Source organism: Lactuca saligna, chromosome 1 (genome assembly GCF_052625555.1).
Source record: "Lactuca saligna cultivar CGN05327 chromosome 1, ASM5262555v1, whole genome shotgun sequence".
In the NCBI taxonomy this organism is placed as follows: Eukaryota; Viridiplantae; Streptophyta; class Magnoliopsida; order Asterales; family Asteraceae; genus Lactuca; species Lactuca saligna.
In genome coordinates this window covers 62,419,159-62,440,763 of record NC_136417.1, presented here as the reverse complement: position 1 = coordinate 62,440,763, position 21,605 = coordinate 62,419,159, and the positions used below count along the sequence as shown (strand labels likewise).

General features: G+C 38.5%; 1 protein-coding gene and 1 long non-coding RNA gene across 2 annotated transcripts; one reads left to right on the top strand and one right to left on the bottom strand.

Annotated features, from left to right (window-relative positions):
* Positions 1 to 2,778: 2,778 nt before the first annotated feature.
* On the top strand, positions 2,779 to 5,500 carry LOC145007178 (aspartic proteinase 36-like). The gene is made up of 10 exons (XM_078966164.1): positions 2,779 to 3,177; positions 3,473 to 3,602; positions 3,675 to 3,922; positions 4,000 to 4,224; positions 4,331 to 4,493; positions 4,582 to 4,655; positions 4,806 to 4,893; positions 5,011 to 5,086; positions 5,171 to 5,242; positions 5,346 to 5,500. The coding sequence occupies exons 1-10, from the start codon at positions 2,936 to 2,938 to the stop codon at positions 5,498 to 5,500; spliced, it is 1,473 nt and encodes a 490-aa protein (XP_078822290.1). The 5' UTR covers positions 2,779 to 2,935.
* An 832-nt stretch (positions 5,501 to 6,332) lies between these two features.
* Positions 6,333 to 7,287, bottom strand: LOC144998733 (uncharacterized). The gene is made up of 2 exons (XR_013660418.1): positions 6,832 to 7,287; positions 6,333 to 6,721 (listed from the first exon to the last, which is right to left on the bottom strand). It is a non-coding gene; the product is annotated as an uncharacterized LOC144998733 (long non-coding RNA).
* Between the last annotated feature and the right edge of the window lie 14,318 nt (positions 7,288 to 21,605).

The following is a 21,605-nucleotide window of genomic DNA, read 5'->3' as shown; positions in this document are numbered from 1 at the left end:
CATTTCTTTTGAAATTTTTTCTCAAATCCTCAGTTTGAGTCTAAACACACCCGAAGGTACATCTGAATCCCTCAAACCAAGGCTCTGATACCAACTTGTAACACTATAAATTTTCAAACAAAATTCTCATTTTAAAATCACATGAATCTCATCAACACAATTCACAAATCCCCAAAATGACAATTTATCAAAAAAAAAAAAAAAAACACATTCATAATTGTTTAAACAAAATCCAGGATCCTCAAAAACATAACTCCATCTTGTGTATACAATCAAGCCGATACCTTCCCGTGATCCTGAGAAGTACCTGAAACACATAACACATAACACGGTAAGCACGAAGCTTAGTGAGTTGCCTAAAATACCACACACATCTCATTAGCCTCTCATGGCTATATCTCGAATAGACCCTCCGATCAATGTGTCTCAGTGGAACCCTCCGGTCCCACAACTCGGGTGGACCCTCTGGTCCTAACTCAGCTCAGAATAATACACAACATAAATCACAAAGACATAATGCATGATATCACAATACTCAATAAAGCATACAAGACCCTCCGGTCACACAAAAATTACCACTCTAGGTAAGTATAGTGAGACGACTCACCTCGTAAGCAAGCAAATAAACCTCGTACACGAATCACTAGTCTAGCCTCCGCCTAACACATATGATAATTACCTCTAATTAATAAACTAACCTCAAAGAAGCTAGGATAAACCCTCTACAAACTCACAGAAGGATAAAAGACCATTTTACCCTTCCATGGCCTCTATAGTCCATAATTTGACCAAACCCTAAAAGTTAACTGCAGCGCATACAACCAATTTACGTTGGTCGTACTACCTCGCCATGTATACATTGGGAACCTCGACTCTACATTGCACATATTGGGATTACGCTCAGCGTACGTCCTAGACTTGTTCTTCTTACTCTCTTGGTCTTAATCCGTTAACCATAACTCTAATCTCAGATTTGGACTTCCTAAAGGCTCATACTCCATAAGGTTCGTGACTTTAAGCCTTTGCATGGCTGAGAAAGTCCCAAACCTAAAAAATCTCACTTTTTTCTCCTATAAATGCTCATATCTCATGCATGGGTGGTTTTGACGTCCAATACTCCATTTTTATGAATCCACTCCATTAAAAACACTCAAAGGGACAAATATTAGGCTCTGGAGTTCAACAACTCATAAAGCTTCAGGCTTTGGGACCAAAAACCCTAAAATGGACCATATTATGCACAAATCAAAAAGGATGAGAAAGCTTTGAGCTTTATAACTTCAAATGATGCTCCAACCACAGAAAAGCTCAAATCTAAATCTTGGACTCCAACTCTATTCTCTTCAATGCTCCTTCTTCACTCCAAGGATACCACAAGAACACTGAGAAGCTCATAAATGGACACTTAGGCTCAAGGGACGAAAATTAGGGTTTTGAGAGGGTTAAGGGCTGGAAATGGTGGCCAGAAATGAGGCCATCATGTTCCTTAAATAGGGAAACACCCCCACAATTAGGGTTTTCACTCCGAACCTAGTACGCCCAATGTACCCTCTGGTATGCCCAGCGTACTAGGTGTCTTCCACATCCAAATCACGCACATGAGTACGTTGAGCGTACACACACGTATGCCCTGCATACTCATTTACCACCTTTTCTCAAATAAAGAGCCAAACTTGACAATTACAATAAAACAAGGTTAATGAGATATACATGGTCTTTGGATGTTATATGGGTGCAATAGGCATATTATTGTACTTGGCCTAATGTACTAGACCAGATGTCTCATTTGATGTGTACTGTCTTGCTCGACACCACATTGTACCAACACGCTACCACCGAAATGGTATCAAAGACATCTTCCGTTACCTTAAAGGTATTATGGATATGAGTTTATTATATCCCTACGTGTCATCGATTGGATCTACCCTAAATAATATTCGAAATAATGTGACCCTTGTCGGCTATGTCGATACAGGTTATCAGACCCACATAAAGGATGTTCCGAATCTGGTTATGTCTTTACCATACGGAACATGGCTATCCTAAAGGTCTTGTAAATAAAATCTAGTTGTTGATTCGATAAATCACTCCAAACTACCCGTGCTATATGAGGCAACTAGAGAGCATGTATGGATTCGAGCTGTAATTGGTCATATTTGAAGTACATGTAATTTAGCTTATGATCCTAATGACCTAGTTATCATATATGCAGATAACAAGTGAAACATGGTTACATCAAAAGGAAATACACTAAGCACATCTTGCCAAAATTGCTCTTTACACATGAGAACAAGCAATCCAAAAGATTAAAGTGAAACATATTGGATTAGAGAAGAATCATACAAACATATTCATCAAGTCAATGCCAAAGTTTTCGTTCCAAAAACATGTCAGAGCTATTGGACGTAGGAACCTCACTGAGCTACCTAAATGACATGTATCATGCACCAAGTTGTGTGCAAGTAAGGATTGCATTATGATGTATGCTTAACACCCTTTAAGAGTATCTACAATCCCATATCTCATTCTCACAATCTCACTAATGGTCAATGAAACCATAAGAGTATCTGGTTGGAATACTTCTTTAATTATTGTATACTCTTTGGTCTTTTGTTTAGAGTTTTTGTGCCACCAAATTTTATATTCTAACAGAAGTGGGACACTTCATGTATACTTATTGACTTATTTCATTTGCTCAAAGACATCCAAGATAACTAAATATATTTATATATTATTGCAGTGTAACTCGACGTAAAGAGGAAGTTCAAGACTCTTGGGCTCTGAGTGTCACTGGGACTTGCGTCCTTCCAAGTCTCTCCGGCGTCATCTCTAGCGCGCCGCCGTCGTTGGCGTCCTAGATTTGCCTTTGATTTCATTTACATGCTCAATTGTCTCCATAGAGTGGTTAGTGAACGATAAAATCGTATGCAATATCATGGCTGTCATCGCTGTTTCTAGCTTCGTCTCCTTACTATTCGTCGCTTCAATCTCCATTTCATTGGTTGCAAGTGAGAATCGTAATTTCCGCGGTGCAGTTTTCAGCGTGAATTCCAAATTCTCAAAGAAGGATCGGTCACTTAGCGTTCTTAAAGCTCATGATAGTCTCCGTCACCTTCAAATGCTAGCCTCCGGCGTCGACCTCCCTCTAGGTGGAACCAGTCGTCCTGATGCGGTTGGGTATGCATACACTCTATCTCTGCTTTTATCGTGTATTGTATCTCCTAAGACTGTAATCATGCTTTATTCATTTCGAGTTTCCTTGATCGAATATGAAATTCGAATTTCAGAAAACGATTTTGAAGTTTATTCAGAACTAGGGCTTGTATACAGGTGTAATATTCTAAGTTACATACTGATCGATAACAACAATTGATATAACTCATAAAAATCGATTTCAAAAACGAGGTCTACATTCAGTTTACGATTCACATTATACTTTCATGAATGTGATACGTAACCCTAATTGTCACAGGCTTTACTATACCAAAATCGGAATCGGAACACCACCAAATGAATACTATGTGCAAGTAGATACAGGAAGTGACATAATGTGGATCAATTGCATACAATGCCAAGGATGCCCTGAGAAAGGCTATAATGGGGTAATATACACGATCATCTTCTTTCATCCTCATAGCTTCTAAACACGATTTAACCTTCTCTATATCCAACAGCTGGACCTTACACTCTACAATCCAAATGATTCATTTACTGGAAGACCTGTGACATGTCATGAAGAGTTTTGTGTAGACATCAATGGTGGAAAAGTTGGTGGTTGCAAAGGCAACACATCTTGTCTGTATACAGAGACTTACGAAGATGGAAGTGATAGTATTGGTTACTTTGTCAAAGATGTTGTTCAATATGACAGTGTATCAGGTGACTTCGAAATTAAGCTTGCAAATGGAAGTATTGTTTTTGGGTACATGATCTTCATCTTTAATCTTTATCATTTTTGATATCTCTTAATTCTTTTGTAATATGATTGTTTATAATCAGGTGTGGTGCTACACAATCTGGCAACCTAGGTTCTTCAGAAGCACTCGATGGGATTCTTGGATTTGGAAAATCAAATGCATCTGTAATATCACAACTTGCATCTTCAGGGAAATTAAAAAAAATGTTTGCACATTGTTTAAATGGTGATAATAATGGAGGTGGGATTTTTGCAATTGGGAATGTTGTTCAACCGAAAGTTAATTCAACTCATTTGATTCAAGATCAGTGAGTGATAATATCATAATTTGATAATTAACATCTTTCTTTTATAAGTATTATCTATATTCTTATTTGAAATTCAGAAAAGTTTGTGGGTTTTATAAAATGATAGGCCACATTACAGTGTAAATGTAATGGGAATTGAAGTAGGTGAAGAGTTTTTGAATATTTCAATGGATTCATATGGAAGAGTAGAAAAGAGAAAGGCAATAATAGATAGTGGTACAACATTGGCATATTTACCAGAAGTGATATACAAGCAATTGGTGAATAAGGTGATGACTTAAAAGTTAAAAAATAAATTAATTCATTTATCTTTTTTTAATTATTTATATTTTTGTTGTTATCGGTTTTTTTGTTTAGATAGTTGAAGGAAAGTTTGATATGAGGTTAAGTATTCTTCACGACCAGTATACGTGCTTTAAATTCTCTGGAAGGTAGTGTTTTATGAAACTTTCTAACAAGTTAAGGGTCTTTTTTGTAAATTTTGAGGCTTTTAACATAACCTTTGTTTTGTATTAAAGCGATAATATATAATAATAGTATTAATATTTAATAATAATAATTTTGTTTGATATATTGTGTAGTGTTGATGATGGATTTCCTGAGGTCACATTTTATTTTGAAAATTCACTTTCTTTGAAGGTTTATCCTCATGATTATTTATTTAACTATGTAAGTATCTTCTATCTTTTAACCCCTTTATGCCTGATATATTATTTATTTTTTTTTTTTTTTATTATCATTAAGCTTTTTTATAAAACGAATTAATAAGTAGCAACATGTTTGTAGGAAGATTTCTTGTGTTTTGGGTGGCAAAACCATGGAATGGATTCCATTAGTTCAAGAGACATAATTATATTAGGAGGTAAATACTTTATTATTATTATTATTATTATTACATTAATAAAAATTACAATCATACTTATTTATTTATTATTTTATTTTTCAGATTTGGTACTCTCGAATAAACTGGTTTTGTATGATCTTGAAAACCAAAAAATTGGATGGATCGAATATAACTGTGAGTCTTATGTCTTTGAATATTCTTATTCTATCACTACTGAAATTTATTATTTATTTATGATTTATTATTTATATTTATTTGTTTTTATATATTGTTTTAGGCTCTACAAATATCACACTGAAAGATGAAATCACTGGATTGGTACATTTGGTTGGTTCTCATAATATATCATGTTCATGTAGTTTTAATGTTCATAGGGCTATGGTATTATTAATCTTGTTATCAATTGCTCTATTAAACCTTATGATACAATAAGTTTTCACATAAATAATCCAAATAGGAATACATGATTAATGAATTTATATAATGGTAAAAGTATTATGATCGATCGAAAGTTTATAACTATGGAACAAAACTTAAACTTTAGTGGTTAAGCCTCACATTTTTTTGAGATATTTAAATGATACAAGATTATATGTTGGTTACTATTTAATGAAATTATTTTAAATGTATTGTCACGTCATTACTTATCATGTGATCGTCAGATCGTTAGTCTAACATGTAGAGCAAGAGCATCCATAGTAAAAGAGATTTGGATAAGTTTTTAATGAAAAAACTTAAATTGAAAAATCTCATTTTTATCTCCAATACGTTTCAATTTGCTTATTTACAAGATCTACAAATATATTATCTTTTTATAATTAGTTGAAAACCTATAAGACCCCGTCTAAACATTGAAAAAGTCTTACCAAGACTTTGTTAATTAACAAACTCCTTAAAAAAACTTTGGTTTGGAAATAGTTTTTAAATTTCAAAGACTTTTCGTTTGAAAAACACTTTTAAAAAAACTCTAGAAAAGCTCATATTGTAGATGTTTTAGATCATAACAATAGGAATCTTTGAAAGTTTTTTTAAACAAAACGATTCTTGAAAATTGGAAAAGCTATTGTAGCAGCTTTTTCAAACCAAAGTTAGTTGAAGAACTTGTTAATTAACAAGAATAAACAACTTATACACCAACAATAAAATAATAATAAAAAAACTACAACTAAAATTGATCTTAAAAAATTAATAAATTGAAAAAATCTCATAGCGTGGAGAAATAAAATGAACTTTTTTCATTTGAAGTAATGATTTAAACAATATCTAAAAAAAAGGATTAAGTAGATGTAACAAATCTTTTATGACATTATCTCAAAATACTTGACATACATTGAATAACTCTTAATTACTCACATTGATAATACCAAGTTGAAGGCTTCAATGCATACATGGTATGAGAGTATTTAAAAGACATCTCTTCAAAAGGCTCCAATGGTGAACCATTGTTAAGAACACAATCGTTTTGACCCAACACTCTGAAAATCATAGGGTTCACTAAACCTTGTGAAAAGTTTCCACATTCTACATGAACGTCAATCACCGGGCAGGTCGGGCAGGTGTTTTTGACCTCAACAGTGTACGTGGGTGGCTTCTTGAACCCGGTTTGGGTTTGCCTTACACTCGGACCATTTCTTTCGCACCTTTCTCCATTCCCTGCACATTTACATTTCTCTCCTTAGTTACAAAATTCACACACAAAGAGAGAGAGAGAGAGAGAGAGAGAGAGAGAGAGAGAGAGAGAGAGAGAGAGAGAGAGAGATGACCGATGTGAAGTAGAAGGGTAAGTGAGAGAGAAGTCCAAAAGATGAGCTTGGAGAATTCTAGATTGCTTGACATCTCTAGTTACAATGGAACTCCAAACTTCAAAATGCTACTCTACACATGTGAAAAAAGTACATATGTTAGGCTTTGGGGTAAAAGGATGTCACGATTGATTTTTTACCATTTCACACCACTCTCCTAGGTTGTAGAAATGGTATTCACCAATAAGTTCACGGGCGTAGCTATTGATGGTGGGTCCTAGAAACTACCATTTTTCTTTTTTTATAATACAACAATTATATATGAAAAAACATAAATAATTATCTTATTTTTGCCAAAAAACCTATATTTTCATATTTTTTCCGTTTCGTTTATATAAGGAACCATATTGATTATGGTTTTTGGTTCGCCACTGGATGGATTGGTGGTGAAGAGGCAAAAAGAAGAGAAAGAAAGAAACATATCTATCTGCTTCTTATTGGATGTCTTCTTCCATCTTCATGGAGACGCTACAGCCAAGCCACCGGAGATTGGGACGGTGTTCATGTATCCTTTGGGCTGCCACATAGACTTTCACTTGTGATTTGAGACTTGATTCCGGATAGCCTTGTCGAGTGGAAATAGAATGATTTTTTTATGACTAAAGTATGTGTACTCACTCTCGTTAAAATAACCCAATAATATATGAAAGACAAAAGGATAAAAGAAAATGAATAGGTTAATTAGTTAATCATTAAGTTCAACAAAAAACGACAAGTTTTTTTTTTTTTTTTTTTTTTTTTTTTTTTTTTTTGAAAAAAAGATAGTAATGTTTCTTTAGTAGATTAAAAACAACAAGTAATTTTTTTAAAAAAAGAATTTATTATAAAGTTGAGCTGCAAATGATTAAAAAAAAAAAAAAAAAACTGAAAATAAAATTTTGTAAAGATTTTTGTGTCTATAAAAAGATGAGATAGCATACGACAAGAGTAATTGGAAGGTTGTTACTTGGAAGGATACGATGGGGGAGAATCAGCTCTGCCACCTCTGCATGTCTTTGATATAAGGTTTAATAAAAAAATGTCAAATAATGGGTTAAAATGTTAAATATCATGTGCAAAATTCAGAAAAATCTTATGTTTATTAATTTTAATTTGAAATATAATTACATTACTTTTTTTCTTTAAAGTTGTTATATTTTTAGCATTTTTTAAGAAAATCATTGATGATAATTACATTACTTTTTTTTTTCTTTAAAGTTATTATATTTTTAGCATTTTTTAAGAAAGTCATTGCAATACGTTATAAAGTTACAAGTTATTAATATGTCGTGTGATTTAATATTTCAGGGTGTAAACAAACCAAATGTTCAATAGATTGTTTATGAACCGTTTGTTAGAAAATTCGTTTATTTAATAAATGAAAGAATATTAACATAAATTTTCGTTCGTTTAATTAAATGAATGAAATAAACAATGATCTTATTCGTTCAATTATGCTCATAAACGCTTGTTTATATTATTCGCTTATGTTGGTTTATGTTCGTTCTATGTTTATATATAATTTATGTTCAATTATATTTGATTACATTGCTATATTATATATTTGTTAATGTTTATATATGTTTGTTTATATCCATTCGTTTATGTTTGTTTAGCATGTTCACGAATGTGAACAATGTAATTTATTAAAGTCACAAACACAAACAAGAAAACTCATTTGTTTATATGGTCATGTTCGTTCATTTGTTTGGCTAGCTTTAAACGAACGAAAATGAACAACTCTCGTTTATGTTCGCTTTGTTCATTTATATCCCTAAATATATATTTGAAACAACTATTGTGATTTAAAATTTTTGATATTATTATTTTTCTAGTTTTGCAATGTTTTTTTTTTTGAACACTTTGTTATTTTAGTTATATTTTTTTTGTTTCTAAAAAGATTTAGTCTTTTCGATTTCATTATTCAGTTATGTTTTCTTGTGTTTTTAAAAACAATTTGATTTTCAGTTTTTCCGTTTTTCAAATTTATGATTTTACAATCAAATGTTTGGATTTATAAAATTGTTAGGTTTTCCATATATGTTATTTTTATATATCAAAATATCATATTTGCCTAAATCTTTTTTTACAATGTTTTTAATAGTTTATAATCATTTTTATATCATAGAATATAATAATTACAAATTTTAACCATATTATCTTTACATTTATAATAATAAAGAGTCTACTTCTAAATTATTTGATTGTTGCTCTCTTGACAAACAAAATATTTCATCTCGAGCCCTCTTTAGAGAATATATACATTGGTTGCTTAGTTTTTTATTGTTGAATATTGTGATGTTGTACGTTGATGATATTTAGATATTATTATTGATATTTTAATGTTTAAGACTGACTTATATAATATTTTGATATTTTAAAATCACTAATATACAATAATTTAAAATTTTATGAAAGGTAAATATAATATTTAGAAATTAAGATGTAACAACGTAAATTTTCAAACAAAATTTTCATTTTAAAACACAATAAAACTCATTTTACATCTTCTCAAAAACTACAAGTGTCACCAATGTTAACAAATCCACAAATAAAAATCACTATCCCAGAATCATAAAAATAATCTCGCTCCAGTTTGTACTATCAAGTCGGTGCCTTCCCGTGATTTTGAGAGGTACCTAAAACACATAACACATAACACGGTAAGCACGAAGCTTAATGAGTTCCCCAAAATACCACACGTATCTCATTAGCCTCTCATGACAATGCTCAAATAAGACCCTCCGGTCAATGTGTAATACCGTGAAAATTTACAACCAATTTAAACTTTTCAAAAAACAACCTATATTCATTAAGTTATTACAAAAAGGTTTTCAATTCTTTTATTATTAGAGTATCCCATAACATCAACATAAAACTGAGGAGCGGTACGATCACGCCTTCGCCTTGCCACGGTCTCCTGAAGTACCTGAAACAATACACTGAAACTGTAAGCCCGAAAGCTTAGTGAGTTACCCCCAAAATACCAACCACAATACTATACACATATCATATCATATCATAAACAGAACAGCCATGCATATCTAGTCTATAGTGTGACTGGTCCGCCTGCACCAGGCCTTCAGTACACCCGGTCCACTCTCTCTCCGAATCTACAGTATGACTGGTCCGCCCGCACCGGGCCTTCAGTCTGTCTGGTCCACTCTCTGAGTCTCAGCACATCTGGTCCTCCCCCTTGGGGCCTTCAGCCCATCCGGACCGCTCGATGGGCCTTCGATCTAACCGGTCCACCTTGGGTATGTTGGCCTACAGCACAAAGCAAGACCCACCTCAACCTAACCCAATTTAACAACAATGTGCACATAAATATATAATCATATAGAAATTCACAGCTAATCAACCGATCTAGCATATCACATAACATAGCAACATCCTAACCAGGATACCAACCTAATCGGTCACTAACATAACATCATCCTATATTCCAGGATACCGACCTTAACCAGGTCTCTAACATATACCATCCTATCTACCAGGATGCAAACATAGCAAAGCAATAACATAACAAACAACTACCCGGATTCTCACCCGATAAAGGGCTGACCTTGGTGCCTTAGACCCTGTCGATATAGTGAGGATAACTCACCTACAACTCCCGACTTGAAGAAATAAGACCACGCTGCTCCGACCACCAGCATGAACTCCACCACTAATCATTACCAAATAACCAAAACCAATAAACACCAATAATTACCAAAATACCCTTGGAAGTCAAACTGGTCAACCCTTGGTCCAAGTCAAAGTCAACCTTCCTGGTTGACCTTACTCACCGAGTCAACCCGTTGACTCGTCGAGTTCCTATGCTCAGAAACTCCCATGCTACGACTCAACTCGACGAGTCGCCCTAAGACTCGTCGAGTCCAATAAGCTCTGAGTCCCTTCCTGCTCAACTCACCTAGTCATCCCTCGACTCACCGATTCACAGCTCAACCAGAACAGGTTAGGACTTCACGACCAGACTCGTCGAGTCCAATTATAGACTCATTGAGTCTAAGGCAATCCTCAACAGACTCGCCGAGTTATTCTTCCAACTCGCCGAGTCCATGCACATAATCATACAACTCGTCGAGCGCACCCATGTGACTCGCCGAGTCTCTTCAGTTCTCATTCCATACAAAGGCTTTTCAAGCCATGTAGGGACTCTAATCCATAGATCCACTCTTCTATAGCCTAACCCTCACATAAAGTTGTAAACTTTACGTGAAAGCAAGGAGATATAAGGCCAAAACAATTCTAGGGATAGGGTTAAAGACAAAGGGCTTCACCAATAACTCTTAGACAGGAACTTTATGACCTTTTGGGCCATCACAAGTCTAGAGCTGAAGTAGAAACTTCACATCTAAGCCTCAAACTCGAGATAGCTCCCAAACAAGCTAATGAATCCCAAATCAACCACCATTCATGAATCAATAATGAAATAGCTTAAGGAGGAGATTCCTTACCCCTGAAATGTGACCAGATAGAAGTAGATTCCAGATCTACCCAAGCCCCTTGATGATGGCCTCCAAATCCCCAAGCTTCTTACACTAAATTTCTTTTCCAAGCTCTAATTCTTAATCAATGGAGTCACACACACGAGATGAGGGTTTCTGGATCTCAAATGGGTAGCAAAGAGGCTGAATGTGGGTTATAATGTGCTTTATATAGGGCACAACCCCTGGATTAGGATTTTCTCCCTTCAGCACCAACTCGCCGAGTCCATCTGCCGATTCGCCAAGTTGGTCACTTAACATGTGACCAGAATCGCGACTTGACTCACCAAGTCTACCCATTGAATCGCCGAGTCGACCTTCCTTATTTACACTAAGAACCCTGAACTTGCACTTCTAAACTCGGGGTGTTACAATTCTCCCCCACTTAAATTAGGCTTCGTTCTCGAAGCTTGCAGCAACACATTTCCAGATAATACTCCCACATTACAACTCCTGGTCTCAATCGACTCAGGTTCCTTCAAATATTGTTAACAAATCTCAATAAAACCCAACTCTTCCCTTACAGAGTCATGAAACTTGCTTCAAACCAACCACCGGCTTCTTCCTGATAAACACATCAACTAAGTATCACTCGATGATACTTCCATCATTCCAACTCACCCAATCACTTGTCTCTTACAAAAGTTGGGCATTACTATAAACCACCGGGTCCTGACCAGGTACCAAACTGCTATCCCTTTCCTCGACTGGTATAACTTTTATCGAATTTCACTGTTGGGACTCATTACGCTTTCTTTCTGAATCCTACTCTTTCCTTCCCGCGCTGACCGGATGATACATCCTACCGCCCTTGAGCAGCTCCCATAAGCTCCCATCTACACTCTCATGCCCATATTGTACCTGATCCAACATCCTTGGGCTGGAAAACTCGACACACTGATGATACCTCCAGACATCCTGAGGATGAATTACCACTACATACATAACCTCCTGGTCATAACCATATAGAAAATCCAAGGCCCTATCCTTGCATCCCTTCTGAACTCCTCTGGTTCTACACTACCGGAAATTCTTTCGCAACCTCAACAAACACCCAATCCAGATGTGCTTCCATACCACTGGCACAATCACAGTGCTCGACAACCATAATTGAAATACTCTCAATCATCCATACTCACTTCTGCTTTCAATTCCATGAACCAACACTCCCTCCCAGAGTTACATACATTTCCCTCTCCTTATCCAAGGAAGTCTACTTAAACAACTCGTTACTTCAACAAGTGCCACAGTGCTCACACCCCACTCTAAACTATTCCCTCATAGAGTAACCGTTATTCCATGCATCACACACACTCTGAGTCTGCTCGCAAGGACTCTCGGGTCTATGCACTGCCTTCCACTAACATGATCAATACCCGAGGCTAGACCTACTGTTTGCTATTGCATCGCAACATACTCACTCCATCTCCTCATATAGATTTATCAACACATACAGAGTCTTCAGCATGACTGGATCGCCTTACCAGGCCTTCAGCCAATCTGGACCACTCTCAGAACCTTCAGCATGTCTGGACCGTTCTCCAAGCCTTTGGCATGACTGGTACGCCCACCGACCTTCAGTCTCCCCGGACCGCTCAGACTATCATACATCATCCTGAACTATCCTTTATGGGAATCTCTCCTGTACATACTGTTCTAGCCCTCTAGGGTTTCGAACTCTAACTCCATTCCATCTACTCAGATCCCAACCTAATCCTATCCTCACAACAACCAATCACCTTTTGCGAAAACCTTAGTCTGTATCCCGCCCCATTTGTCTGTCGCTTACTCATACCAGCCCACACTCTTGGCTGCTGAAACACTACTGAGTCCCAAACAGCTAATCAACCTCTAATGCTTGTCGATCCTCTTGAGAATTTTCCAATTCTCCCCACTTAGAGCACTGACTACTAACTACCGGTGACTCAACCGGCATAAATCAATCATCATTTCTCAACATACTCCTCTTATCCATGAATTGATTTCCTCTTAAACGAGCAACCTCCACAAAATCACTTCCCGACATCGCACATCACGAACTCTAAGGGAGTTAGACTCTCCGCTGAACACTTCTCAAATCACAATTGCTATACCCGACAACAAGACCATACAACCAAATTCTGACCATCAATCCCTTGGATGCTAACTGCTTACAACTCCTAGTTACTAACACTCCCAACCAAACCATGAAACACACAGAACGGTGAATAATATACAACACTACATAAATAAATAGATAACCAGACAACAACGAAACGAAAACATACCCGCAACTGCATCCAGCTCTGCCCTAACCTCCTCTGCTATAAGCTGAAAAGCGCGCCCCTAAGCCCTCGGAGGCTCCACTCCACCCTGACCCCCGCCAATAATCCTCACAGTAGACGGTGCTGGAACCTGCACTTATCTGGAAACAAGCTGTGGACAGTTGGCCCTCAAGTGACCAACCTGATGGCAATGATAACAAATCCTCAAATCTTGAACCGGGGCTGACTGACGGCAATCCCTTGTATAATTCCCCTCTTTCCCACACTTGCGTCACGCACCACCAGACCTACAAACTCTGGTATGATCCTTCCCGCACTTCTCGCAAGTTCGGATGTTCTAACTTCCTAAACTGGAATCAACGGTCTTGGACCGTTTCGGTGCCGGCTACGACTGTGCTGGGGCCTGCCTCTACTCTCTGAACTGCAACTCAATCTCCAACTCACGCCACCGAGTGGCCTCCTGCAACTCTAGTAAGTTCTCGTACCTATGTGTAGACACAAAATGCTTGATATCCCTCTTAAGCATACTCAGATATTGGGACATCTGAGCTTGCTCCGAAGCAAACTCAGGGCAAACCATCGCCCTCTCAGTGAACATCCTGGTGATCTCCATTACCGACTCCGAATCCTGCTTCAGTTCCAAGAACTCCTGAGCCAACCTCTCCCTCTCAACCCGTGGAACATAACGGGTACTGAACATGTCTCGGAATTGATCCCAATTAACCGCAACCCGCTGTGCATCTGAATAAGATCCCATTGTCAACCTCCACCAATCCTTCGCCCCGAGCCTCAAAAGGTTCAAAAAACACCTCACTCTCTGATCCGCAGGGCATGAACACATGAAGAAACACCCCTCCACGTCCGACAACCACCTCATAACAATGATCGGATCCTGAACCCCATCAAAAGTAGGGGGCTTCGTATTATCGAAGTCCCGATACTAACAACCCCAACCGACTCCTCCACATGTTGCTGCTACAGCCGCTGCAGCTGTTGCGGCAGCTGTCTCTGCAAGAGCCGCATAACGCTCATCAAAGTACTCAACCATGGCGGTCTTGATCGACCCAAACATCTCCGACATCTCCTCCCTGAACATAGCAACAATCTCATCATGTAGTATCTCACGAATCCTAGAATCCAACTCATTCGTGCTCATCTGACCAATGACCTTGGGTGGTGCTGATCTACCCTGACCTCCCTCTCATGATCCCGATCCTGAACCGGATCCACCACCGACATGCCTTGTAACCACCACACTAAAAATACACCATAAGAAAATTAGATGCTTCCCCAGTAACCCAGGAACCAATTCCCAACGCAACCCTAGGGGTTGTGACTTCCTTGATACGCGTATGGGTCCTGAGCTTTCAGTAGTACGGGCCCATACTACCTTCCACACCTCTAGAGGAACTGCTAACTACCTCACATAACAGGGAACCCTACGCTAGTAGGCATCATATAATCATACAATTCTATCATGCAATTCCTGAAGATCCCTTGCCTAGTACTAGCATGCTGTTCTAACATATCACATAATCAAATAACTTTTATGGTATTTTGGGGTCTACTTACTGGCTCTGGCTGATCGTATATCCGCATCCTCCTCTACTTATTTTTGAAAACCATTTCAATTTCACTTTGAAAACTCTCCTTGATTTGAGATTGGACTCACACAAATGTTCCTCCAATTCACTCAAACCAAGGCTCTGATACCAACTTGTAACACCGTGAAAATTTACAACCAATTTAAACTTTTGAAAAACAACCTATATTCATTAAGTGATTACAAAAGGTTTTCAATTCTTTTATTATCAGAGTATCCCAGAACATCAACATAAAACAGAGGAGCGGTACGATCATGCCTTCGCCTTGCCACGGTCTCCTGAAGTACCTGAAACAATACACTGAAATTGTAAGCCCGAAAGCTTAGTGAGTTACCCCCAAAATACCAACCACAATACTATACATATATCATATCATATCATAAATAGAACAGCCATGCATATCGAGTCTATAGTGTGACTGGTCCGCCTGCACCATGCATTCAGTCCACCCGGTCCACTCTCTCTCCGAGTCTACAGTATGACTGGTCCGCCCGCACCGAGCCTTCAGCCTGTCTGGTCCACTCTCTGAGCCTCATCACATCTGGTCCTCCCCTTTGGGTCCTTCAGCCCATCCGGACCGCTCGCCGGGCCTTCGATCTAACCGGTCCACCTTGGGTATGTTGGCCTACAGCACAAAGCAAGACCCAACTCAACCTAACCCAATTTAACAACAATGTGCACATAAATATATAATCATATAGAAATTCACAGCTAATCAACCGATCTAGCATATCACATAACATAGCAACATCCTAACCAGGATACCAACCTAATCGGTCACTAACATAACATCATCCTATATACCAGGATACCGACCTTAACCAGGTCTCTAACATATACCATCCTATCTACCAGGATGCAAACATAGCAAAGCAATAACATAACAAACAACTACCCGGATTCTCACCCGATAAAGGGCTGACCTTGGTGCCTTAGACCCTATCGATATAGTGAGGATCACTCACCTACAACTGCCGACTTGAAGAAATAAGACCACGCTGCTCCAACCACGAGCATGAACTCCACCACTGATCATTACCAAATAACCAAAACCAATAAACACCAATGATTACCAAAATACCCTTGGAAGTCAAACTAGTCAACCCTTGGTCCAACTCAAAGTCAACCTTCCTGGTTGACCCTACTCACCGAGTCAACCCGTTGACTCGTCGAGTTCCTATGCTCAGAAACTCCCATGCTACGACTCAACACGTCAAGTCGCCCCAAGACTCATCGATTCCAATAAGCTCTGAGTCTCTTCCTGCTCAACTCACCTAGTCATCCCTCGACTCACCGATTCACAGCTCAACCAGAACAGGTTAGGACTTCACGAACAAACTCGCCGAGTCCAATTATAGACTCGTCGAGTCCGAGGTAATCCTCAACAGACTCACCGAGTTATTCTTCCAACTCGCCGAGTCCATGCACATAATCATACAACTCGTCGAGCACACCCATGTGACTCACCGAGTCTCTTCAGTTCTCATTCCATACAAAGGCTTTTCAAGCCATGTAGGGACTCCAATCCATAGATCCACTCTTCTACAGCCTAACCCTCACATAAAGTTGCAAACTTTACGTGAAAGCAAGGAGATATAAGCCCAAAATGCTTCTAGGGATAGGGTTAAAGACAAAGGGCTTCACCAATAACTCTTAGACAGGAACTTTATGACCTTTTGGGCCATCACAAGTCTAGAGCTGAAGTAGCAACTTCAGATCTAAGCCTCAAACTCGAGATAGCTCCCAAACAAGCCAATGAATCCCAAATCAACCACCATTCATGAATCAATAATGAAATAGCTTAAGGAGGAGGTTCCTTACCCCTGAAATATGCCCAGATAGAAGTAGATTCCAGATCTACCCAAGCCCCTTGATGATGGCCTCCAAATCCCCAAGCTTCTTACACCAAATTTCTTTTCCAAGCTCTAATTCTTCATCAATGGAGTCACACACACGAGATGAGGGTTTCTGGATCTCAAATGGGTAACAAAGAGGCTGAAGGTGGTTTATAATGTGCTTTATACAGGGCACAACCCCTGGATTAGGGTTTTCTCCTTTCAGCACCAACTCGCCGAGTCCAGCTGCCGACTCGCCGAGCTGGTCACTTAACACGTGACCAGAATCGCGACTCGAGTCGCCGAGTCTACCCATTGATCCGCTGAGTCGACCTTCCTTATTTACATTAAGAACCTTGAACTTGCAATTCTGAACTCGGGGTTTACACAATGTGTCTCAGTGGGACCTTTTAGTCCCACAACTCGGGTGGACCCTCCGGTCCTAACTTGGTAAGCTCAGAATAATACATATCACAAATATCAAATACATAATGCAAGATATCACAATACTCAATATAACACGTAAGACCCTTCGGCCTCACAAGGATTACCACACTAGGTAAAGTATAGTGAGAAGGCTCACATCGTAAGCTAGCAAGTAATAATCTCGTACACGAATCTCGAACTAGCCTCCGCCTAACACATAAGATAATAATCCTTAATTAACACTTAAATCAAGATTCTAAATAAACTAGGTTATTGTCTCTCTCAACCTCCTGGAATGGGTAAAAGACCATTTTAACCCTCCATGGTTCCCATTCTCCTTGCCTTGACCAAACCCTAAATTCAACAGAAGTCAACACTCGAGTCAATTGTCCATGTTGACCTGACTTGTTGAGTGCATCTATCTGACTCGCCGAGTCCCCCTTGTTCCTTCACAACATCGTGAAAACCCAACTTAACTTGTCGAGTTGTCCCGTAAACCCGTCGAGTCACCCATGTCCAAATTCATCGCGAAAAACCCTAGTCGACTCGTCGAGTCATCTCGTTGACTCGACGAGTCCCTTTTGTTTGAATTCTCATTCAGGCGTTTTAAGGAAGATCTACCACTGCATATTCTAGATCTAGGCTCCCAAGGCTCGAATGTCACATAAAGCCTCGATCTTTACGTTCATGCATGGCACATTTTGCTCCAAAATGCCAATACAACTCTAATAAGGGTGTTTAAGCATAAATACTCTTATATGGCTGAATAAAGCTGGGACCTTTGGACTCTATGGACCTCACAAGGTCCAAATTTGATGTCTTGACCTCCTGATAGACTTAAAGCACTCAATGTCCCAATAAAAAGGAGGTAAAATCCCTAACTTCCATAATCAATAGATCTAACTAATAAGATGAGAAAGGTGTGGGATTTTTACCTTCCACAGAAGCTCTGGACAATATAGCATTAGATCAAAACTTTTTTCCTTGTTCATTGCTAGATAATCTCCTCTTCTCCTCAAAAGTTGCTCTAGAATACTCAAAGATTAGCTCTATAACTTTCTTAGCTCACTACAAACGTTTAGGGTTTCACATAAGGGAGTTGGGTAGCTGGTGAGGCGCAAATGAGGAAATAAGTTCTCTTAAATAGGCCCCAACCTTGGAGATTTAGGGTTTCACCTTATAGCGCCAAATCGGCAAGTCGGTTCTCTTACTCGTCGAGTTGGTTATTAAACCTACATGGCCAATTCAACTATACTCGACGAGTTGGGCTCACAACTCGTCGAGTCACTGAATAAATCTCAAAAATAAATACATAAATAATATACCTGGGAGCTCGGATGTTACAATTCTCCCCCACTAGAATCAGACTTCGCCCTTGAAGTCATGCTATGGAAGTAGCTCTGGGTACTACTCACACATCTCAGACTCTGGCTCCTACGTCTACTCGGATCCCTTCCGATGTTTCCATTGGACTTGAAACAGGGGCACCTCTTTGTTCTTCAAACCTTCACTTTCCCATCCAATATTGAAATCGTCCTCTCAATATAATTCAGGATCGCATCCACCTGAATTCCCTCTAATGGTACCACCGCCGTCTCATCGGCTACACACTTCCTCAACCGAGACACGTGGAAGGTGTTATGAATATGACTCAACTCTGTAGGTAGCTCTAGTCAGTAAGCTACCTTACCCACTCTAGCGATTACTCTGAAAGGACCAATGTATCAGGTCCCTAATTTTCCCCATTTCCTAAATCGGATCACCCCTTTCCATGGGGATACATTTAGGAGGACAAAATCTCCAACCTGGAACTGTAACTCGGATCTTTGTCGATCTGTGTAACTCTTCTGGCGACTCTGGGCTGTCAGTAGCCTCTGTCTGACCTGCTGAATCTGCTCGGTTATCTTTTAGCACTATCTTAGTGTAACCCATCACTTGTTGTCCTACCTCTCCCAAATAGATGGGAGTCCGACACCTCCTCCCATATAAGAGCTCGAAGGGAGGCATGCTAATACTGAAATGGTGGTTGTTGTTGTAAGAAAACTCATCCAAGGGCAAATAGGTTTCCCAACTTCCTCAGAAGTCCATAACACATGCGCGTAGCATGTCCTCGAGCGTATGAATCGTCCGCTCACTCTGCCAGTCTGTATGCGGGTGGTATGCAGTACTGAACTGCAACTTGGTACCCAACTCCTCATGAAATTGCTTCCAGAACCTGGAAGTAAAACGCACATATCGATCTGACACTATCGAGGTCGGGACTCCATGTTGTGCTACCTCCTCTCTTGATGGGTTTTAGCCATAAGAACTTTCCTATGTGCGCATGCAAAACCCTAATGCTCGGATCTAGGCTTTCTAATTAAACATGCTTTGAATCCAAGACTTTTAATGGCTAATTAGGTTAAATAACAGCATTGAAATAGATCTAGAATCATACCTTTGGATTCCTTGTTGATCTTGTTGTCTTGGAGCTTCTAGAGTCACAAATGTCACTCCTTTAATGGCTTACAAACACCAATAGCAAGAAGGATGATTTAAGAGAGAGGAGAGGGGAGGAATTCGGCCAGAGTATCTCTACTTTTGATGATGTGTCGAATTCCCTCACCCCTAGGGTCTATTTATACTTGTAGACTCCTTAAGGATTACAGCTTTAACCCTAATTGGATAACTTAGACTTTAAGTTGATCCATATCCTTTCCTTGATAACCCTATGGACGATTTTGGCTTATCCAAGCCCTAAAAATCGTCCATCCTATCTTGGATAAGGATTTATAGTCTAAAGTGTAACTATCAGACAATTGACAGTTTATACCCTCTTATTTAATTAATCTCTTTAAGTCACCAAATTAATTCCAATTAATCTATGACTTATATTAATCAAATAACCATATATTATTCCTTATAATATTTACTCTCTCTTAACAAATCATCCATCAAGTTGCTATGGTGAAGGCAACCCAAAAGGACCATGCACAACCGGATCAAATACTTGCCTAATATAGTTGCAGCCTTAGACACTATTCCAACAGTCTCCCACTTGGATAAGTCTAGTAACTATACAAGTACAATTCGGTTTGCAATCGTAGCTCTCAAAGACGCTGTCAACTCTGATCTAATCAATCTTGTCCTTTAGATAAGGGATCGTACAGTCCTCTGTTAGATATCATGCCGACAATCCTATGGAATGGTTAGTCAAGCACTTAATTTCTCGATCTTTGATTTATTTGACATAGAACTTAATCAAACACATCAATTCAGTTCTGACCGGGCCCGGCACATAAGTCAAATCAAATCATCGAGTGGCCAAGATATCTCTTCTACCCTCTTAGGATAAAATTTACAGATAAACTTCGACTTATATGCATTTACTTATTCATTAACCAACTATACACAACAATGCGTTTTATAACACCAAGTTACTAATGCGTTTTCGCATTATCAATGTACAATCAATTAACAAATAATAAATCATATATCTAGGTTTTAAGACTATATGATATTATCGTCTTGCGATCACCTTTTATATCGTATTCCATAAGGTGATTCCAGCAAGCGCGGGTTTATTCCAATGCTCAAAACCAGTTCATAAGCACTCATGAACGTTGTAGCAACCCTTGCTATGTCTAACACCATTTAGACATTCTACACACCAATTCATGACAATCTTCATTCATATCTACTCCCAACATATGAATGATTGTGGACCATTTGAATAATTCGATTATTCCTAATAAACTCAATTATTCTGGAAGTCAAAACATGCAAAGTGAAACAATAGTTAAACAATTAACATGTGACAGTAACTTTACTCATAAATAAAACTCCTTTATTTAATCATCAAATGTTAATTACATTTATCTATTATACGTTTCTAATACTATCTAATCTATACTAATATCATCCTTCAGCCCAATACTCCTAGCATGCTGCAAGTGCTTAACCCTACTCAGTCCCTTCGTAAGCGGATCTGCTGGGTTATCTTCTAATGATATCCTCTTCACTACGAGTTGTCCTTCTTCTACACGATGTCTAATGAAGTGATATTTTCTGTCGATATGTCGAGATCTACCATGATCCCTCGGTTCCTTGGTCAAGGCAACCGCACCTTCGTTATCACAGAAAATCTCCATGGGC

Coding starts and splice junctions, on each gene's coding strand:
- LOC145007178 (XM_078966164.1), top strand. CDS start 2,936: ATGGCTGTCATCGCTGTTTCTAGCTTCGTCTCCTTACTATTCGTCGCT. Junction 3,603..3,674: donor CTGAGAAAGGCTATAATGGG/GTAATATACACG, acceptor TATATCCAACAG/CTGGACCTTACACTCTACAA. Junction 4,494..4,581: donor ACAAGCAATTGGTGAATAAG/GTGATGACTTAA, acceptor TTTTTTGTTTAG/ATAGTTGAAGGAAAGTTTGA.